Genomic DNA, 15,044 nt, shown 5'->3' with positions numbered 1-15,044 from the left:
GCTCCAGATTGGCTCTCACAGAACACACACACCCACAATCATCACACACAGAGGGAAAAAGGGAGGGGGGAATGGAAAATTACCAGAAACAAACCCAAATCCTGACACATTTAGGTGACAATATTTTCCCTGTTCTCCTCATTTATCACAAGTGGGGTTCTGATGTTCACTGAATGTAACTGTTTCCTGTATGTAGGACATACAGGAAACGGTTGTAGTCCCACAGACAGTCGTAGCTGGGTGAAAGGGCCATGGAGATCAGGTCTGGAATCACCAGTATTCACCAGGAGTACCTGTATACTTGACAACAAACTACAGCTCTGCATAAATCAAGATATTTTTATTCAACAAGAACAGAGGGGAATCAACAAATATTTTTCTTGCCCTTGTTTAAAGAAAGAAATTTGGATCCACTTTAAAATCCCAGTGACTATTTGCTTTCGGTGTTTAAAAGATAGATCAGTGACAAAATTCTCATTCCAAGCAATTGTTGGCTTGTCTGTGAAGCCGCAGTACCTGACAGAATTATAAGTACAAATGCAGAGTTCACTGTTCCGCTCTGTATGTGTAGATATAACGTGCATGCTAAATGCGGTCTGTAAATAACTACATAAAACACAGCAGAAATATAATAGAAATATATAAATATATACATACATGATTGACATTTTTCATAAACCTCATAGCGTGTCACTCTGAAAGCTCTGACTGCCAATTTATCCACCCAGAAATGAAAACCACTTTTCTGCAATAGCTATCCAAGTACTTGCACCACAAAGAGGCAAATGGGTGGCAGCGTGACAGAGTTACAAATCAAAAGGGCAGACAAAAAGAGCTGCATGAATATTCGTGTTCTTGACGCAGTTTAAAACTCATCACTGTGTGTCATTGTCAAAGGCAGAACTAATCGCTGACATTAATTACTAATTTCACTGATAGCATTAGCACTGATGAGTGTGATGATGATCGGATTAGTAAGGCTGTATTACGCTTAAAGACCCAGAGCAAGATCGTGAATATACAAAAATGGGGGACAGTAATAGGAACCAGACTTTACAATAAAACCCCTCTCCTCCCCTCTCACAGCATCCCTCTCCGAATGGTAGAATGTCCTTTAAGTTGTCCCCCATTCAAACCTAACATTTACAGCTTCAGAACAATTCACTTATATTTAACTATAGTTGCTTTTGTATCCATCCTGAGACACAGAATGACACACAAACCTAATGCGTTTAACCTGAATGAAGACCGTAATAACAAATTATTACACATTTTACTGTGTAGCACTGATTTCACACACTTTGAAAAATAGTGGAATAACTAATAATAATGACAATAAAAATCTGTAAAATGACTTTGTCTAGTGACTCACCTTAGTTTTGCCTCACTCTCAGCTGACTGAAACTACGTGCATTGTGAGATATCACAAGCAGTGAATAAAACAGGGTTCTTTTTGTTATTTGGATGAACTGGTCGTTTATGCTGAATCCACAACTCTGCATGTTGACAGCCACTCCAGCCACCAGAAGTAACTGATATGCTGTACAACAAACAAAGATGGCAGAGTTGTTGCGGAGGCCCGTTGTTTTGTTTTAATCAAGCAATTCAAACGTTTTTTAAAGCAAAGCATGGTATTGACAGGCTTGTGCCGTAGATATTCATGCATCAGCTATGGTTTCGTTCACCAGGAGAGCTTTGTATAATTTAAAAACTTGACAACAACTATTTAACAATACAACCTCCTCCTCCACACCCCAAAATCAGTTACTTTGTATTCTTATCAAAATCCACTCAGCTAAATTAATATGTTAGATAGCTATTTGAATGTTTGACACACACACCTTTCAATGTTCAAATCAAATTCCTACCAGTGTTACGTCTGTCCTGCCTTTCCTGTTTCACTCAGAAATATGTCCCAATATAGAAGCTAGATACTCTCAAAATGCAGTTTTATCTAGACTTTAACTACACATACTGTATTCAGTTAACATTCTGTCTTATCTATCAAGGTTATACAGAAAATTTGGTAATGATACAATAAGTCAAACACAACATCATCATCATCATTGGCAATAGTATTACGCTTTGTTACCAACATCTAACTAAAAATATGGTCCAACATGCACTGAGCAGGAACCAATCAGAGCCAGGATGATTTATATGTCAAAGATATCAAGGCTACAGGTTTTTTGTCTCTCTGCTGCCATTCAATTAACTAGAGCGTTGGAACTGCAGAAAAATCTGGCCGCTTGCTTTACAATTTATGAGCACTGTGCTTGAGTTTTGACAGCTGACATTTTGATATCAACACGGTCCGGTCCACTGACGCTGTTTTTCCTCTTCAATTAAACCACTTGGTCTTATTACAGGCAATCAAAGTATAGGTCAGACAAAAGGGAGGAAAATTATACTTTAGCAGAACAGGTCACTGCTTTCATTCCTACAATGTTGCATGCAAGTCAAGAGTCACACATGTCAAGAAAATTATGAGAATTTGTAAGTAAGATCAAAGGCTGTTTCAAGGCACACTATGTGTTAAATATAAATGTTTATTATGACGTATAATAGAGCCGGTGTTTCTACCACAGGCAGCACATTATGCTACTGAACTCTTTAACACTGTGGCAACCTGGATTATATAATTTTGACTCAATCAATCTCTTAATATCAGCAGTTCACAGAGGTAAACTTGGACTCAAGTTGTTGTGATCAGTGCAATCTCAGTGCAATGGACTATTGATCTCTTTCTACTCTTTGCTCTGGGTGGTTAAAATATTTCCACTCTCAGGCTATGATTAAACAACAGCTTTGTGCCAAAATAAATTGTGTTTAACATATACGCTAGCTGAAACTAGCTGGCACGGGTCCTTGTCAGCATGCCTCAAAACAGCTTCAGTGGCTCAGCATTATTCCATCTGAGCAACGGTTGTCTGCTACTCTGCGTTTCAGTTCATCTGACATACGACTTCCCTTAACTGACATTTTGAATCTGAATCATTTTTAGAGGCCTGACTTGGTCAAATCATACAGAATTTATCAAAATGTAGAAAAGTTAGAAAATATCAGGATTTTTATTTAGCTGAATTAATGATTTAATTTACAACTTAAAATGTTTTCTGTCTGTGACTGTTAAAGTCAATTCAACTTCTGTCAGAAGACGCAACACAATTTTCCTGTTAACAAATGAAAAGTTGAATGTATTAAGTACACTCAGTTATGTTGCTGTTACAGTCTTACTTTTGGCTGACATGCTCAGTAGCTTACATATGATGGCTAATGTTTGCAAACCCTGGTTAATGTAAGGCATAGTAAGGTCATTGTTAGGTAAGACTAATTACTGCTGTATGATAGACATAACTGTCAGTTCACAGACTTTATGACTCTTTCCCACTTTTCTGCATCAGTGTGTGTGTGTGTGTGTGTGTGTGTGTGTGTGCGCGCGCGCGCGTGTGTGTATACCGTATACACATGAAGCATTTTGGAAAGGAAAGGCTAAGTACTATTACAAATGTGACTCTTGAACTCTGTGCTTGGCTTGAAAACAATATTGTGCTGCTTTTTGAAGTAATTTCAGTGTCAGATTTTGCCTCATTAGCTGGAGTTGCCAAGAACAGAAAGCACCAAGTTCATGAAGGTGAAATAGCAAGAAAAACTTTAATTTACGATTGGGGAATGCCACGTTGCCCTTGATAGAGGATGCCAACCATTAGGAGTTGTCTCTCCACTTTGGGAACTAACAGAACTTACTGACACAGTTGGCAGTTCTGGCTCAAGAGCTGATTCAAAATCGTAGGGAATAATTATAGAACCACAGGGATAAATCTGTGCTGCTCTCTCAGGATCACATCACTTCTTTTTCCAGATGCACATTTTATTTCATCACAGATACTGTGCTCAGTCAAAGACTATGTTATCACGTGTAGCATAAAACAACACTTTCAAACACCCCCTTAGATGGATCAGCTTCCCACACACTGATATAAATCTGTATATAAACCACGAATGAGGGATGCTTTCTAATAAAACCTTGCTCAACGTGTAATGAGCAGCGATGTCCAATAAAGCCTACAACTCAGGGAGCAAAGGACCAATCCCTGTGCAGCATGATGAGTCATTCTGTCACTGAGACTTTCTCAAAGTAACCCATGGAGGTGATTAGGAGCATGCTGAAACGATGCATTCATCTTTGATTTATTGAAGAGCACGATTTATTTTTGCCATACGTCTAACCTTGCGGTGTAACCACAGCCTTGGGGTATGTGACTCAGTCTACACTGCAGAGGAAAAAAAAATAACTCAAGGTTCAGGAAACAGGAATAGCCCATTAAGATATTGACTGAAATTAAACAATATTAAAGAAGATAAAAGGCTACGGTGTGACTTTTCATGCAGCTCTTACATGAGTTATTAACCAGAAAGAACAAAGTAGGCTTATTTTTTTTCTATCCTATAGTATTCTTGTTGTCCTGTGCCGATGATCAGAAAAGGTCTGGAAAGCCCTCTCGACTGTGCGCTGAATCATCTGAATCCTGAGCGCTATGATGCTGTGAGGTAAAACCACGCTGATAGCTCGTAATAAACACGACACCTTCTCTAGAAGCTGAAAAGTGCGATGGCTGTCAGACAGCTTTGAAGTTACATCTCACCTCCGAACACACCACCATTTTACGTCTCCTCTTGTTTTGTTTTGTTCTTATTAGCGAGCTGGCAAAGACTGCAGGCACATCACCTACAACTCTGCTGTTTAAAAAGAACAGGAATGAAAAGAATAGATCATATCCCTCTTCCACTGTGCACCCGAGTGTGTGTGTGTGAGCGTGCATGTATACATTCATTTTTCTTAGTCATATGTAGCTAACGGGATGCCTTGTTAACTGGCAAGAATACACAATTTCTCACTGTGGAGTCAGTTTCCAGCTTATGAAGCTTGTGACCTAGAAAGACAGCAGAAAAGTTTTTGGGTCAGGGGCTTTTTCCACGATAGTTTCCCCTCTCTCTTTCTCTCTCTCTCTCTCACACACACACACACATCCATACATTACACACACATCTCGGAGTGGCAGGTAATGTAGGAGGGCCAGTTTTAGAAGCCATCAAATATTCATGTGTGTCTATGAAGTGCTGGCCAGGTTTCCTGGCCCGCAGGTATGCTGCTGCCTGTGCTCCTTTATCACTGTCTGACTGCACAGACCCTGAGGTGCTAGATTCTTCACAGTGGTATGATTGGAAAGTATTGGGAAGAGCCAGCAGAGAGCAGGGCTCCCCTGAACCCACCTCCTTGTGGCAGAGGGACGTAATAGTATATGTCAGGCTGAGTGTTGAGCCTAATGCTGCCCACCAGCCATTCAGCCGGTGTGACAATGTTCCACTCATGAGCACAAACCCACCACAGCCATCCTCCGTTTTGTCACATTTACTGCTAGTGCTTCATTATTTATGAGATGTTTCACTTGGCTTCAGACTCGACAAAGATTCAGTTCACTGCTGTATAACATTACTGGACGGGAGCACTGAATTAACTCATCTGGTCTCTTGTGAAGTCTTCCAGAAACTTCTGGTCATCTGATTCACCAAAGTGAAGCCAAGGAGTGTGTGCGTGTGTGTGCGCGTGAGTGAGTGAGAAAGAGAGAGAGGGAGAGAGTGAGTGAGTGAGTGAGTGAGAAGAAGACTACACACTCGGCGACGCTCAGACTCTGTCTCCTTACTTTGCCGTCCCCCATCACTTACTAACCAACACCTCTAGTGTTTCTCCATATTTGCCGATGTCTTCTACGCTCAAAACTCTACACCCGTCTTAAGTAACTGATGGAGTGGAGGAAGGAGACTTTCACCCGATAGAGCAGTAGAGTTGCAATAAAGAAAATCGCCCGAGGGGACAGAAACAGCGGAGACAGACGAAGGCGAGGAAAAAAGGCGGAAGGCTGCTTCAGGTGACCGACTCGAGCTGGAGGCGCACGGCATGTGCGATTAGGAAGCACCGCGTCTGGAAGCGCTCGCTTTGTTACGGTGGATTACAAAGTGAGAAACCCTCAGAACTGACCGGGGTCGCCTTTGTTCGTTTCATCTGACGGATTATCTCAGAATCATGAACGTGTCGCCCCCAGACCGCAGGAAAAACATGCGAGAACTGGCTTTGGAGATTGGCATACGAGTTCTGCTTTTCGGAGTTTTTGTGTAAGTAATGCGCAAAAACCAGCCGAGTTTCCTGCACTCTGAAAAATCTAGTCTGGCTTAATGGTATTCGGTTTCACGACTGACGTTATCCATGTGCCTTTACATGCTTTACACACTGGACTGCTGTAAACAGGTTCATTTGCTCGGTGTGGTGCTGGACAGGTCCCTGTGCTTGAGCCGCAGTTCACGAATAAACGACAGTATAGACAGACGGTGCGTTAACAGGTTGCACAAAAACAAGTAGAAATATTCATTTTACTTAATGTCTTGAGTCAATGTGTCAGCATTCTTTGACGGAAAAAAAGGGAAATAATTAGGTGGATTTTCTTTCTGATTGGAGGCGATACAGAGAGAAGCAGAGGCAGAGTCTTTGAGCACTTCAAACAGACAGCGATACAAGGGAAGCCCAGCACAGTGGTGTGCTGATCTATCACACTTTACAAGCAGGTTGCATCTCAGAGGCACAGCCTTCAAAACTAACATATATATGAATTATTAATTGTTTGTCTAGCCGGTAGGTACTATGCCTTGTTTGCACCATGATTGTGTCATGTATTGACTTTCTGGCTGATATAATCTGAAAAAAAGCCTCAGGTCTTGTTATCTGCAAAGACTTTGTTGTGGCTTTCACTCAGGCTCTGGAGACAAAAAGTCAAAATTCAGCTCCTCTGATTTGGAGTGCCTGTCTAACAGTGTGCATTATCATTAACATCTGTCCTTGGGCTAAGTGGTGTGGCTGTGCCATTGTCTTAAAAGGATTATACAGCCAAGGAGAGCCTGATGCTGCACCATCCACAGTGTTTGACATGGGAAATCTCAGCTGGAGGGATCAGCCCAAAGAATGAAACATGTCAGACAGAAGGCAGTGGAGCATTACACTGAAGCCTCCTGACGTAGCCGCTCTCAGTGTGTGAGTCTGTTTTTGTGTGTCAGCCCTCGAGGCCACATACAAAAACAGTTTCACACAATATCATCATCATCATCAACAACTAACTGCTGTGTTCTACAACGAAAGCCCTTGTCAACAAAGCCCCTGATCACTGTAATGAACTGAGTTTCACTCCCCAAACTGCCTCTTCAACACCCAAGCGAGGGGAAATAAACTTTGTGTGTAACCGTCAGTAAGCTCGACCCGCCTTGTACTTACAGCAGTGCCAATGAAGTGAGTAGAAAACATTAAATTAATTTGGTCACACAGACAAGTTTTCTCATTTTGTGTGACAATGCACAAAGCAGACATGCAACAACAAATTCCCATAACTACACTCTATATTGTGCAGCTTTGAGAGGTGACCTCAATGACAGTTGTGATTGGTTATGGATAATATTGGTGTAACATTGGTGGAGTCATGCAAGCCTTTCATTATTTGTATTTTTATTCAGTTAAAATTTGAAAGATAGCAGACATGAAAAGTTTTCTATTTTGTTCTGTGCTTATGATTAAGAGGCTTTATTTTGGACAATAAAAGAACAATTTTCAAGCCTACATTCTGAGAGTGCGAGCATTTGATGTAACATTTCTTTGGGACCTGCAGTAATTGATGTATTGAGCTAGCCTTTTGCCTGACAGATCAGAGAGAGCTGCTCTCTGGCCCTTCAGAGCAGCAGTTCCCTGTTCTTGTTTCACCTCGAAACCCCAGATGAAGGCAGGATAATTGGGGTCAACTGAAATCAGTTGTTTTTTTGTTGTTTTTTTTTCGCTGTAGGTGTAACGGACAGTTTTTAGCTGCCACCTTTTGTGTCTGCTGCAGTATACTGTAGTTTTATCTTAGGAAGAAAATGGCAGCCATATGTGTGGATGTTTACCATCGAGACTCAGTGTTTCCTTGCTTCATTGCTTAGTTAAAATCTTCTCCCCTTAGAATTTCATTTTACTGCTTCCTGCCTCTGCAGTTCAGTATTAAATTTTACTCACTGAGAGAAACAAAAGAACTGTTTTTTTTCATTTGCTTTTCATATTCCTTCATAACTGTGAATATGTACCAGGGGATGCTGAAAAATGAATGAACTAATCCTTTAGTTTGGGCTCATGAGCAGATATGAGTGCATCATAGAGATGCCTTTAATTGGAGATCACACATGCAAGTTCTGTCCTTCTTTTGTCTTCGACAGAGATTAGATAATGCTGAGTGTAACACCAAAATACATATAGCTTATTCTCTGTGCATGGCCACCTATACAAACTCCTTATGTTTTTCTCCACCATACAGTAAACAACATCTCATTAATCTCTGAGGATTGTTTCTTTTGTCAAAGGTGACCTGCCTCTTAGGGAATATTACTTTTTATTTTGACCTTGCTTGCCAAGCTGCCTGTCTGCTTCAGGCCTCAGGAGGTGTACTGACCTTAGCGACGGGCCAAGTGTGTGACATTAGGTCGACTATGTGCTATCAAACTGCTAATGTCGTGCAGTTATCATAGCGTGGTGGGCACCCCAGGAGTCACACATCACCTGAGTTTAAAGCAAAAAGTTCAATCTAAATGGAAATAAATCTTTGACATTTAACAACTTGGGGGAAAAAAATAACAAAAGCTGAAAAATGAATCAGAAAAAGATAATGTTCTTTTTTCCTGCGGTTAGCCACTCAACATAGAAAGAGAGGATAATGAGATCAGTGCTATTTCACTTTCCTTGTAATCTGGAGCAAAACAAGCAAGAGCTTAGACAAATGCCAAGAAGTCATTTCTTCCTTGAGTGGTTGTGTGGTAGAGTTCAATCAATCAACTCAAGCTCAGATTTAAAAAATTCTGTGTGTTTGTTCCTCAGCTCACAGTTGGACAGTTGAATAAGCAGGCAAATCCCAGTAAATATCAGAATACTGGCTCAGAGCTAAACATGAGGCAAAGCAAGAAGGGCACACAGACAAAAAACAGAAAGGAGTGGGAGATAAGATGAAGGACATGGAGTGAGGAAGATCTAGATTGTTTTGAGATTTTACAGATTAAGGCCTGAGGCATATTAAATAGAGAGGCACTAAAACCACTCTGAGAATCCTTATCAGCGCAGTCTAAAAGCTTGGTGACCGAGTGATTATCCAGAGAAGAGGGCAGTTTTATGTACTAATGTACACAACAAAATTGAATGGGTTTGTCTGTGCCACAGGGAACAATTTGGATTGCAGCTGAAATGACTGAAGTGAATGTTTTATTGCAGACAATGGTGGTGCTTGAGGAGGAATTTTGTTTGTTACATGTATTTGCATTGAAGTATGTCAGAATGTCCAGTATGAGATGAGCTGAATATTGTCTGGCATTGATATGATCTTGGAATTTTAAGGATTATAATATAATTGTTGTCAAATGAGGTTGCTCTAAAACAACAGCAGTCATCCTTCAAAACAGTGTTCCGCACTGCATATCATCCTCTCCTCTCAGAGGAGGGCTTAGGAGCAGCCCTGGGATACAATCCAGAGCCTTGGCAAGTCTTAGAAGGCCATGTGAGATTGGGAATGTCAGGCCTCAGACTGTTTAAGAATAAGCAGATTGTTTAGCTTGCATGTTTAGGATGGAGGCTCTCGCTCTGTGGTTTTGTGGAGAAAATCTCTTAGAGGATTTGCATATTAGCTCTGTGTAGCTGATATAAACAACAATAAAAAATGTAAATCTTTGAGAATGTTACAGCTTTTGTACAATGATACTGAAAAACTTTTAAACTTTACAGTTCTTAAGATTTCAGTCCCGGGTAATTTGGCGACACCCATGGTACCCATGGTAGTTTAAGAGTACAAACAAACAGTGTACATTGTGAGAAATACAGTAGAAGAGCAACTAGTATCATAGTATTATAACTGTTAAAAATAACTATGAAATGATTTCTTGTTGGACACAGCACACAATACCAAAAACATGTGCATTAGGTCAATTGGCTACTCTACATTGCCCCTAGGTGTGAGTGTGAGAGCGTGTGATTGTCTGACTTTGTGTGTTGGCCCTGCGATTGACTGGCGACCAGTCCAGAGTGTACCCCGCCTCTCGCCCGCAGTCAGCTCGCATAGGCTCCAGCTCCCCCGCGACCCTGACGGATAAGCGGTATAGAAAATGGATGGATGGATAATTTACGACTTCAGAAAAATGCAGATCATAAATAGAAATGGGCTTTGATTTAATGAAAGTCTTCTAACTTTAAAAGGACAATTTGAATTGCATTAACACAAAATTGTGGTAATGCCCTGACACTAAAATATCAGTTATAAAATATAACAAATATATACATTTTAATATAGGATGTAGAATTCCTGATAGAAAATGTCTAGGCAAAGGCAACTGGTTTACAGCCCTGTTAATTAGTGTTTAATATTAGCCCTGTAAACTGAAAGGGTTTAGGCACTCCACTCTGCAGCTTTTTGTTTTACTGGCCTATATGCTTCAGTCAATCCACTCTTCCCATCGGCGAGAGCTCTTTCAAGCTGATTTTACAACATCTGCACCGTGGTTAATGGCAAAATGCTGGAGTGAAAAGAGTTGCAGACGAAGAAAGTCCAGCATCTAGCATTTAGAAACCAGCATTTGTCTCAGAAGCTGGTTGACTTTAAAAGGCATGTGAGCACTGGAATTCATCGGGTGATGTGTTGCTCTGTCTCTGACGTATCTTGAAACCACTGTTTTCCAATATATAAACCTTTTTGGCTTTTAGGGCCTTTCTGGTCTATTATGGCCTATTGTGAAACATCTCTAGCTAGAGTAATCCACTGTTACAACTACTTTTCACTGCAGAAGTGATTATTACAGTGTATTATCGTGCTGCATTTCTTAATTTTGGCAGCCAGCATATGAGAAACTGAATCACAGGTCATCCACTCTGCAACCCTCATTATCTTGGAGAAGAGGGAAAAACTGAGATTGCACGCTTGACAACCGACTTTGATGGGAAGGATGTGGAAACACTTTCACTTCACACTCGACACTGTTCACACAAATTTACCAGAGCGAGAACAATGACCGAAAAGAATGTGACCTCGAGCTGTGTTCATTTATTGATCTTTGTCTGAAATAGCAGAGACAGACACCCATTGTTGTACCTGATTATGTAAAACTGTCCTGATTAAATACTTAGTTCTTTAAGGTGCAACTTTTGAAAAGTGAGAGTCTGTTCAGGGACGTCTAATTAAACCAAAGAAAAGAAAGATTATTTGACAAGTACAAGTGAAAGCATAGGTGGGAAACAATGGAAGGATTAAAATGATTTGTGTGTTTTATGGAAAATTTGAATAGTGACCATGGTAAATTCAGAATCTGAAAAGGCTTTGAAGCAACAGCAGAATAAAGGAGGATAGATAGATGAAAATATTACAATACAAAAAGACCTAGGCTGACGGAAGAAGATCTATATAAGAAAAGGATGGACAGAACAGAGTTTTTTTATGTTGAGAAGAATAGAGGAGAGGAGACAGAAAGGGGAGAAAAGTGTGGATCAACAAACTCTGCAGGTGCTGAGGCAGAAATAACTGTGACTCCAGTGACAGCAGAGGCAGCTGACTATCACACCAAAACCAGGAATTCCCTGACATCTCAGTCTGTCACCGCTCTAAGCTACTCTGGCATTTCATTCTCCACAGTCGTTTGATGAGCTCATTATGCTTGCTATCCCTGCTGTCATCTATCCAACCTCATCTCCTTATCTCTCCACGGGCATCAGATCTCTCAGTTACCCTCTGTGTTTTTTCTTAAAGGAATACACAGAGTGGAGATTGTCCTGTGGGCCAACTTATGCATTTGCATGATGAAAATTTACTGTAGGCACGAAAATCATAAGAGAAGGAAAAAAAGGATAAATATTTCAACAACCCCAGGGTGGATGACCATGAAATTTTGTCCATTTTGGAATTCTGTTGACAAAGTTGAATTAACATGAAGTTGGCAGGTTAAAGCTTAGCACTAATGTAATCCGCAAATTGTTTGCAAGTTTTCTTAAAGTCATTAAAGAATCCCGGTATTGTGAATTTTAGCTTCTCAAGTTTGAAATGCTGAAATGGAAGGATTAGTCTCCCTGCTAACAAAGTGACAAATTTTGTTATTTTGAGTTTAGTTCCAGAAATACTATGATTGCTCTCTGCTGCTAAAACTAAAATAACCGTCATAGGATATGACTGAATTATGATTTTGACAATATCTGACAGTGTTTTGCGGAATGAACATTAGGAACAGATTAGGGCATTACCAGAATGAGTGTCTGATTAAGAGTTTGGTAAAGTCTACATGAGGGAAAATTTTACTTAATTTTACTTAGTGTGACTTCAGAGAAATGAAGGTTATACAACACTATGAATGAGGCAATCTTTTTATGCACCTGGTCTGAGTCAGGAGCACAGTCTCTGATTCGTCTAGTAACTTGCCATTGGACAGTAGTGGATTTATCATTATGAGCTGGATTTATCATTTTGGATTTCTTTTACAAATTCTCCAAAAAGACACTGCGATTCAAATTATGTAGTGTTCCACATGTATTTAATAACGTTAGTAAGGTTATGTCATATGTGACAGCGTTGATCTCCGCCCAGGTAACTTTTATAGTTTCCATTACACACATGCTGCTTAGCTTGAAAAGCTCCATTTTAGCGATACATCATTTTCTCACTTGGATAGCTGCGTGATGCATTCCACTTGCATGAACACAGAGTTTACTTGCCCCGCAGTTTCATGTTAAAGATCATTTGCCTTTCTGTTAGTTACAGGACATCCGGGGGCTGTGAGCCTAGTTGCCCCTAATGTTAACTCAGCATAGTTCTCTGATAACTGAAGATGCAGACGTCCAATGACTAAAAACCTTCATCTGGTGAAAACATATAGCCTTAGTTAAAGCAATCAAGAGCTAAAAATGGCTCTGATGTGACTGAAGCGGAAAGTAGTCAGCTGTAAGTGTCTTAATGTCTTGCCATTTGGTCAACTGCTAGCGCTGATGGAAAACTCTGACACTTTTTTCAAGATAATCCACCTGACAGGTGGGCCATATCAAGATGCTGATTGTGGCACATGTCTGCCTTGTGCTGGTCACAGTCACAAGCCATAAGCAAGAGGAGAGCAATACAAGGATCAAGGAGTTTTTATCATTACAACCATGTATGTGTAGTACACAAAGCAACAAAAAAATGTTCCTCCAGAATGCTACATGCTACATAAAAGGAATATACATAGTGAGTATAAACACAGAAAAAATATAAAGCAAAATACACCCATTTAAACATGAGGTGTAAACACAGAGGACAGACAAGACAGTACAGATGCAAAGGACAACAGTGCATTCACAGTATAGACAATAAATACAGTGCATACAATACAATACAAGGACAACAGACAGTGCAAAAAGGCAGTATGGATATTGATCCAAGCTATGAAATTTTCACCAAGGCCAAACCCTTCAAGAACAGCTACAAAGGTTGGAAAATAAAAACATGTTTTTTAACAAACCCAGTCTGATCCAACCATGTGATTTATGGGACAATTTTTTCTAGCTGACTGACAAGCATCTTGAATTTGATATCCGCATTTAAAGAACTAATGGATTGGTAGGAACCTGTCTCTTTAGGGTCTTTACCTTTTTTTAAAAAAAAAAACTGATATGGCTGCCTGATAAAAGGTAGGCGGAATAATTTTGGTAACAAAGGTTTTGTGCAAGGCATCGAGTAATACAGGGAAGATACATTTAGAGAAAGCTTTAAAAAATTCTGGTAAACCCATCAGGACCAAGGGTCTAAGAGCTTTTGTATTGCATGCAAAAAGTCTTGATGTGAGAGAGCCTCATCAACACTGGCCCTGCAGCTGTTTCTGTTAGTGGAATTTATAGTTTATTCAGAAAATCACAACCTAAAGAAGGGTCACCTTTGGAGGTATAGAGGCTTGTGTCAAAAGATTGAAATTTAGAATTTCCTGCTCAGTAAAAATTTTGCCTGAGGCTGTGTTAAGTTCTATTAAAAGTCTTGCAGCTGCAAGACAAATCTGATGAAGCAAAAGGCCTTCTCACCCTGCTCATACAATTAATATCTGCGGCAGTAGCTTAGCCAATTCATCAGTGGAAAGAGATCATTATCTGGAGAGAAGCTCTCTTATTGTGGAGGTCTGGGGATGGTGTTATTGAATGCTGCAGATCAATTTTTAATATTTCATCTGAAATCTCAGCATTTAAGATGAAAGCGGTGGGCAGATTTAGTATAGGAAATTACTTGCCAACAATATAAGTTTTAGAGTCTTCCAAAGTTTTGTTTTGGTACTTCATCTCAGAAATGTAATCAATTAGACATTAAATCAAAACATGCTGACGAGTACTGCCTTTTTTTGAAGATGCATTGCAAGATAAGTAGTATGTGTGCGATATAGACTGTCCAGGTGCTGCACTTCCCTCACAGCTGAGGTATGCCTTTTACATTACTGTCCAGTACACAACATGTTTATGATTGGTGATGAGGAAGTAGCAGTCGTTTTGCTTCCCTGGCTAGCAACACTGCCATTAGTCAACCAGATCTGCAGTGATACTTTGTCATTCAACATGCTAATCAGAACCAGTTCAGTTTGTTCAGTTGTTCAGTCCAGAGCATCTGAGAGACTGTGTGCCATGTCACCTTGCTGAGTTATCACGTGGGCATGGTCCATGGTCTGTTTATCCCTTCTCCTTATGGCACAGGCCTTGAAATCTTATTGTTGTCTATGATAGTATGGGCTTGATCTCTTGCCTTGGCTCCATGCAATGGGTGGAAATTTCAGCCTGTCCGGAGAGCCTCACAGGAAAGTTCTCCTGAAGAAGTTCCACTGTGAGCTTGCTGCCCTTCGTCAGCTTGTCTAACTTGTTAATTTAGTCAGTGGTCGCTCGCTCTTTCTTTCTGGCTGCCAGAACTCTGTATCAGAGCATTGAATTTTAAACATTAGGTAAAATAAGTGAA

At 40.2% G+C, this 15,044-nt stretch overlaps 1 protein-coding gene across 1 annotated transcript in view; it reads left to right on the top strand.

Annotated features, from left to right (window-relative positions):
• The first annotated feature begins 5,557 nt into the window (after positions 1 to 5,557).
• The window catches only part of plpp4 (phospholipid phosphatase 4), a 43,012-nt gene continuing 33,525 nt past the window's right edge, over positions 5,558 to 15,044 (top strand). The window contains exon 1 of the mRNA XM_046402582.1: positions 5,558 to 6,174. Within this exon, the coding sequence (XP_046258538.1) occupies positions 6,086 to 6,174 (89 nt within the window). The 5' untranslated portion in view covers positions 5,558 to 6,085. The remainder of the gene's footprint in view (positions 6,175 to 15,044) is intronic.

Source organism: Scatophagus argus, chromosome 10 (assembly GCF_020382885.2).
Source record: "Scatophagus argus isolate fScaArg1 chromosome 10, fScaArg1.pri, whole genome shotgun sequence".
Classification (NCBI taxonomy): domain Eukaryota; kingdom Metazoa; phylum Chordata; class Actinopteri; family Scatophagidae; genus Scatophagus; species Scatophagus argus.
The sequence above is the reverse complement of the archived record's forward strand: the minus strand, read 5'-3'. Positions and strand labels throughout refer to the sequence as shown.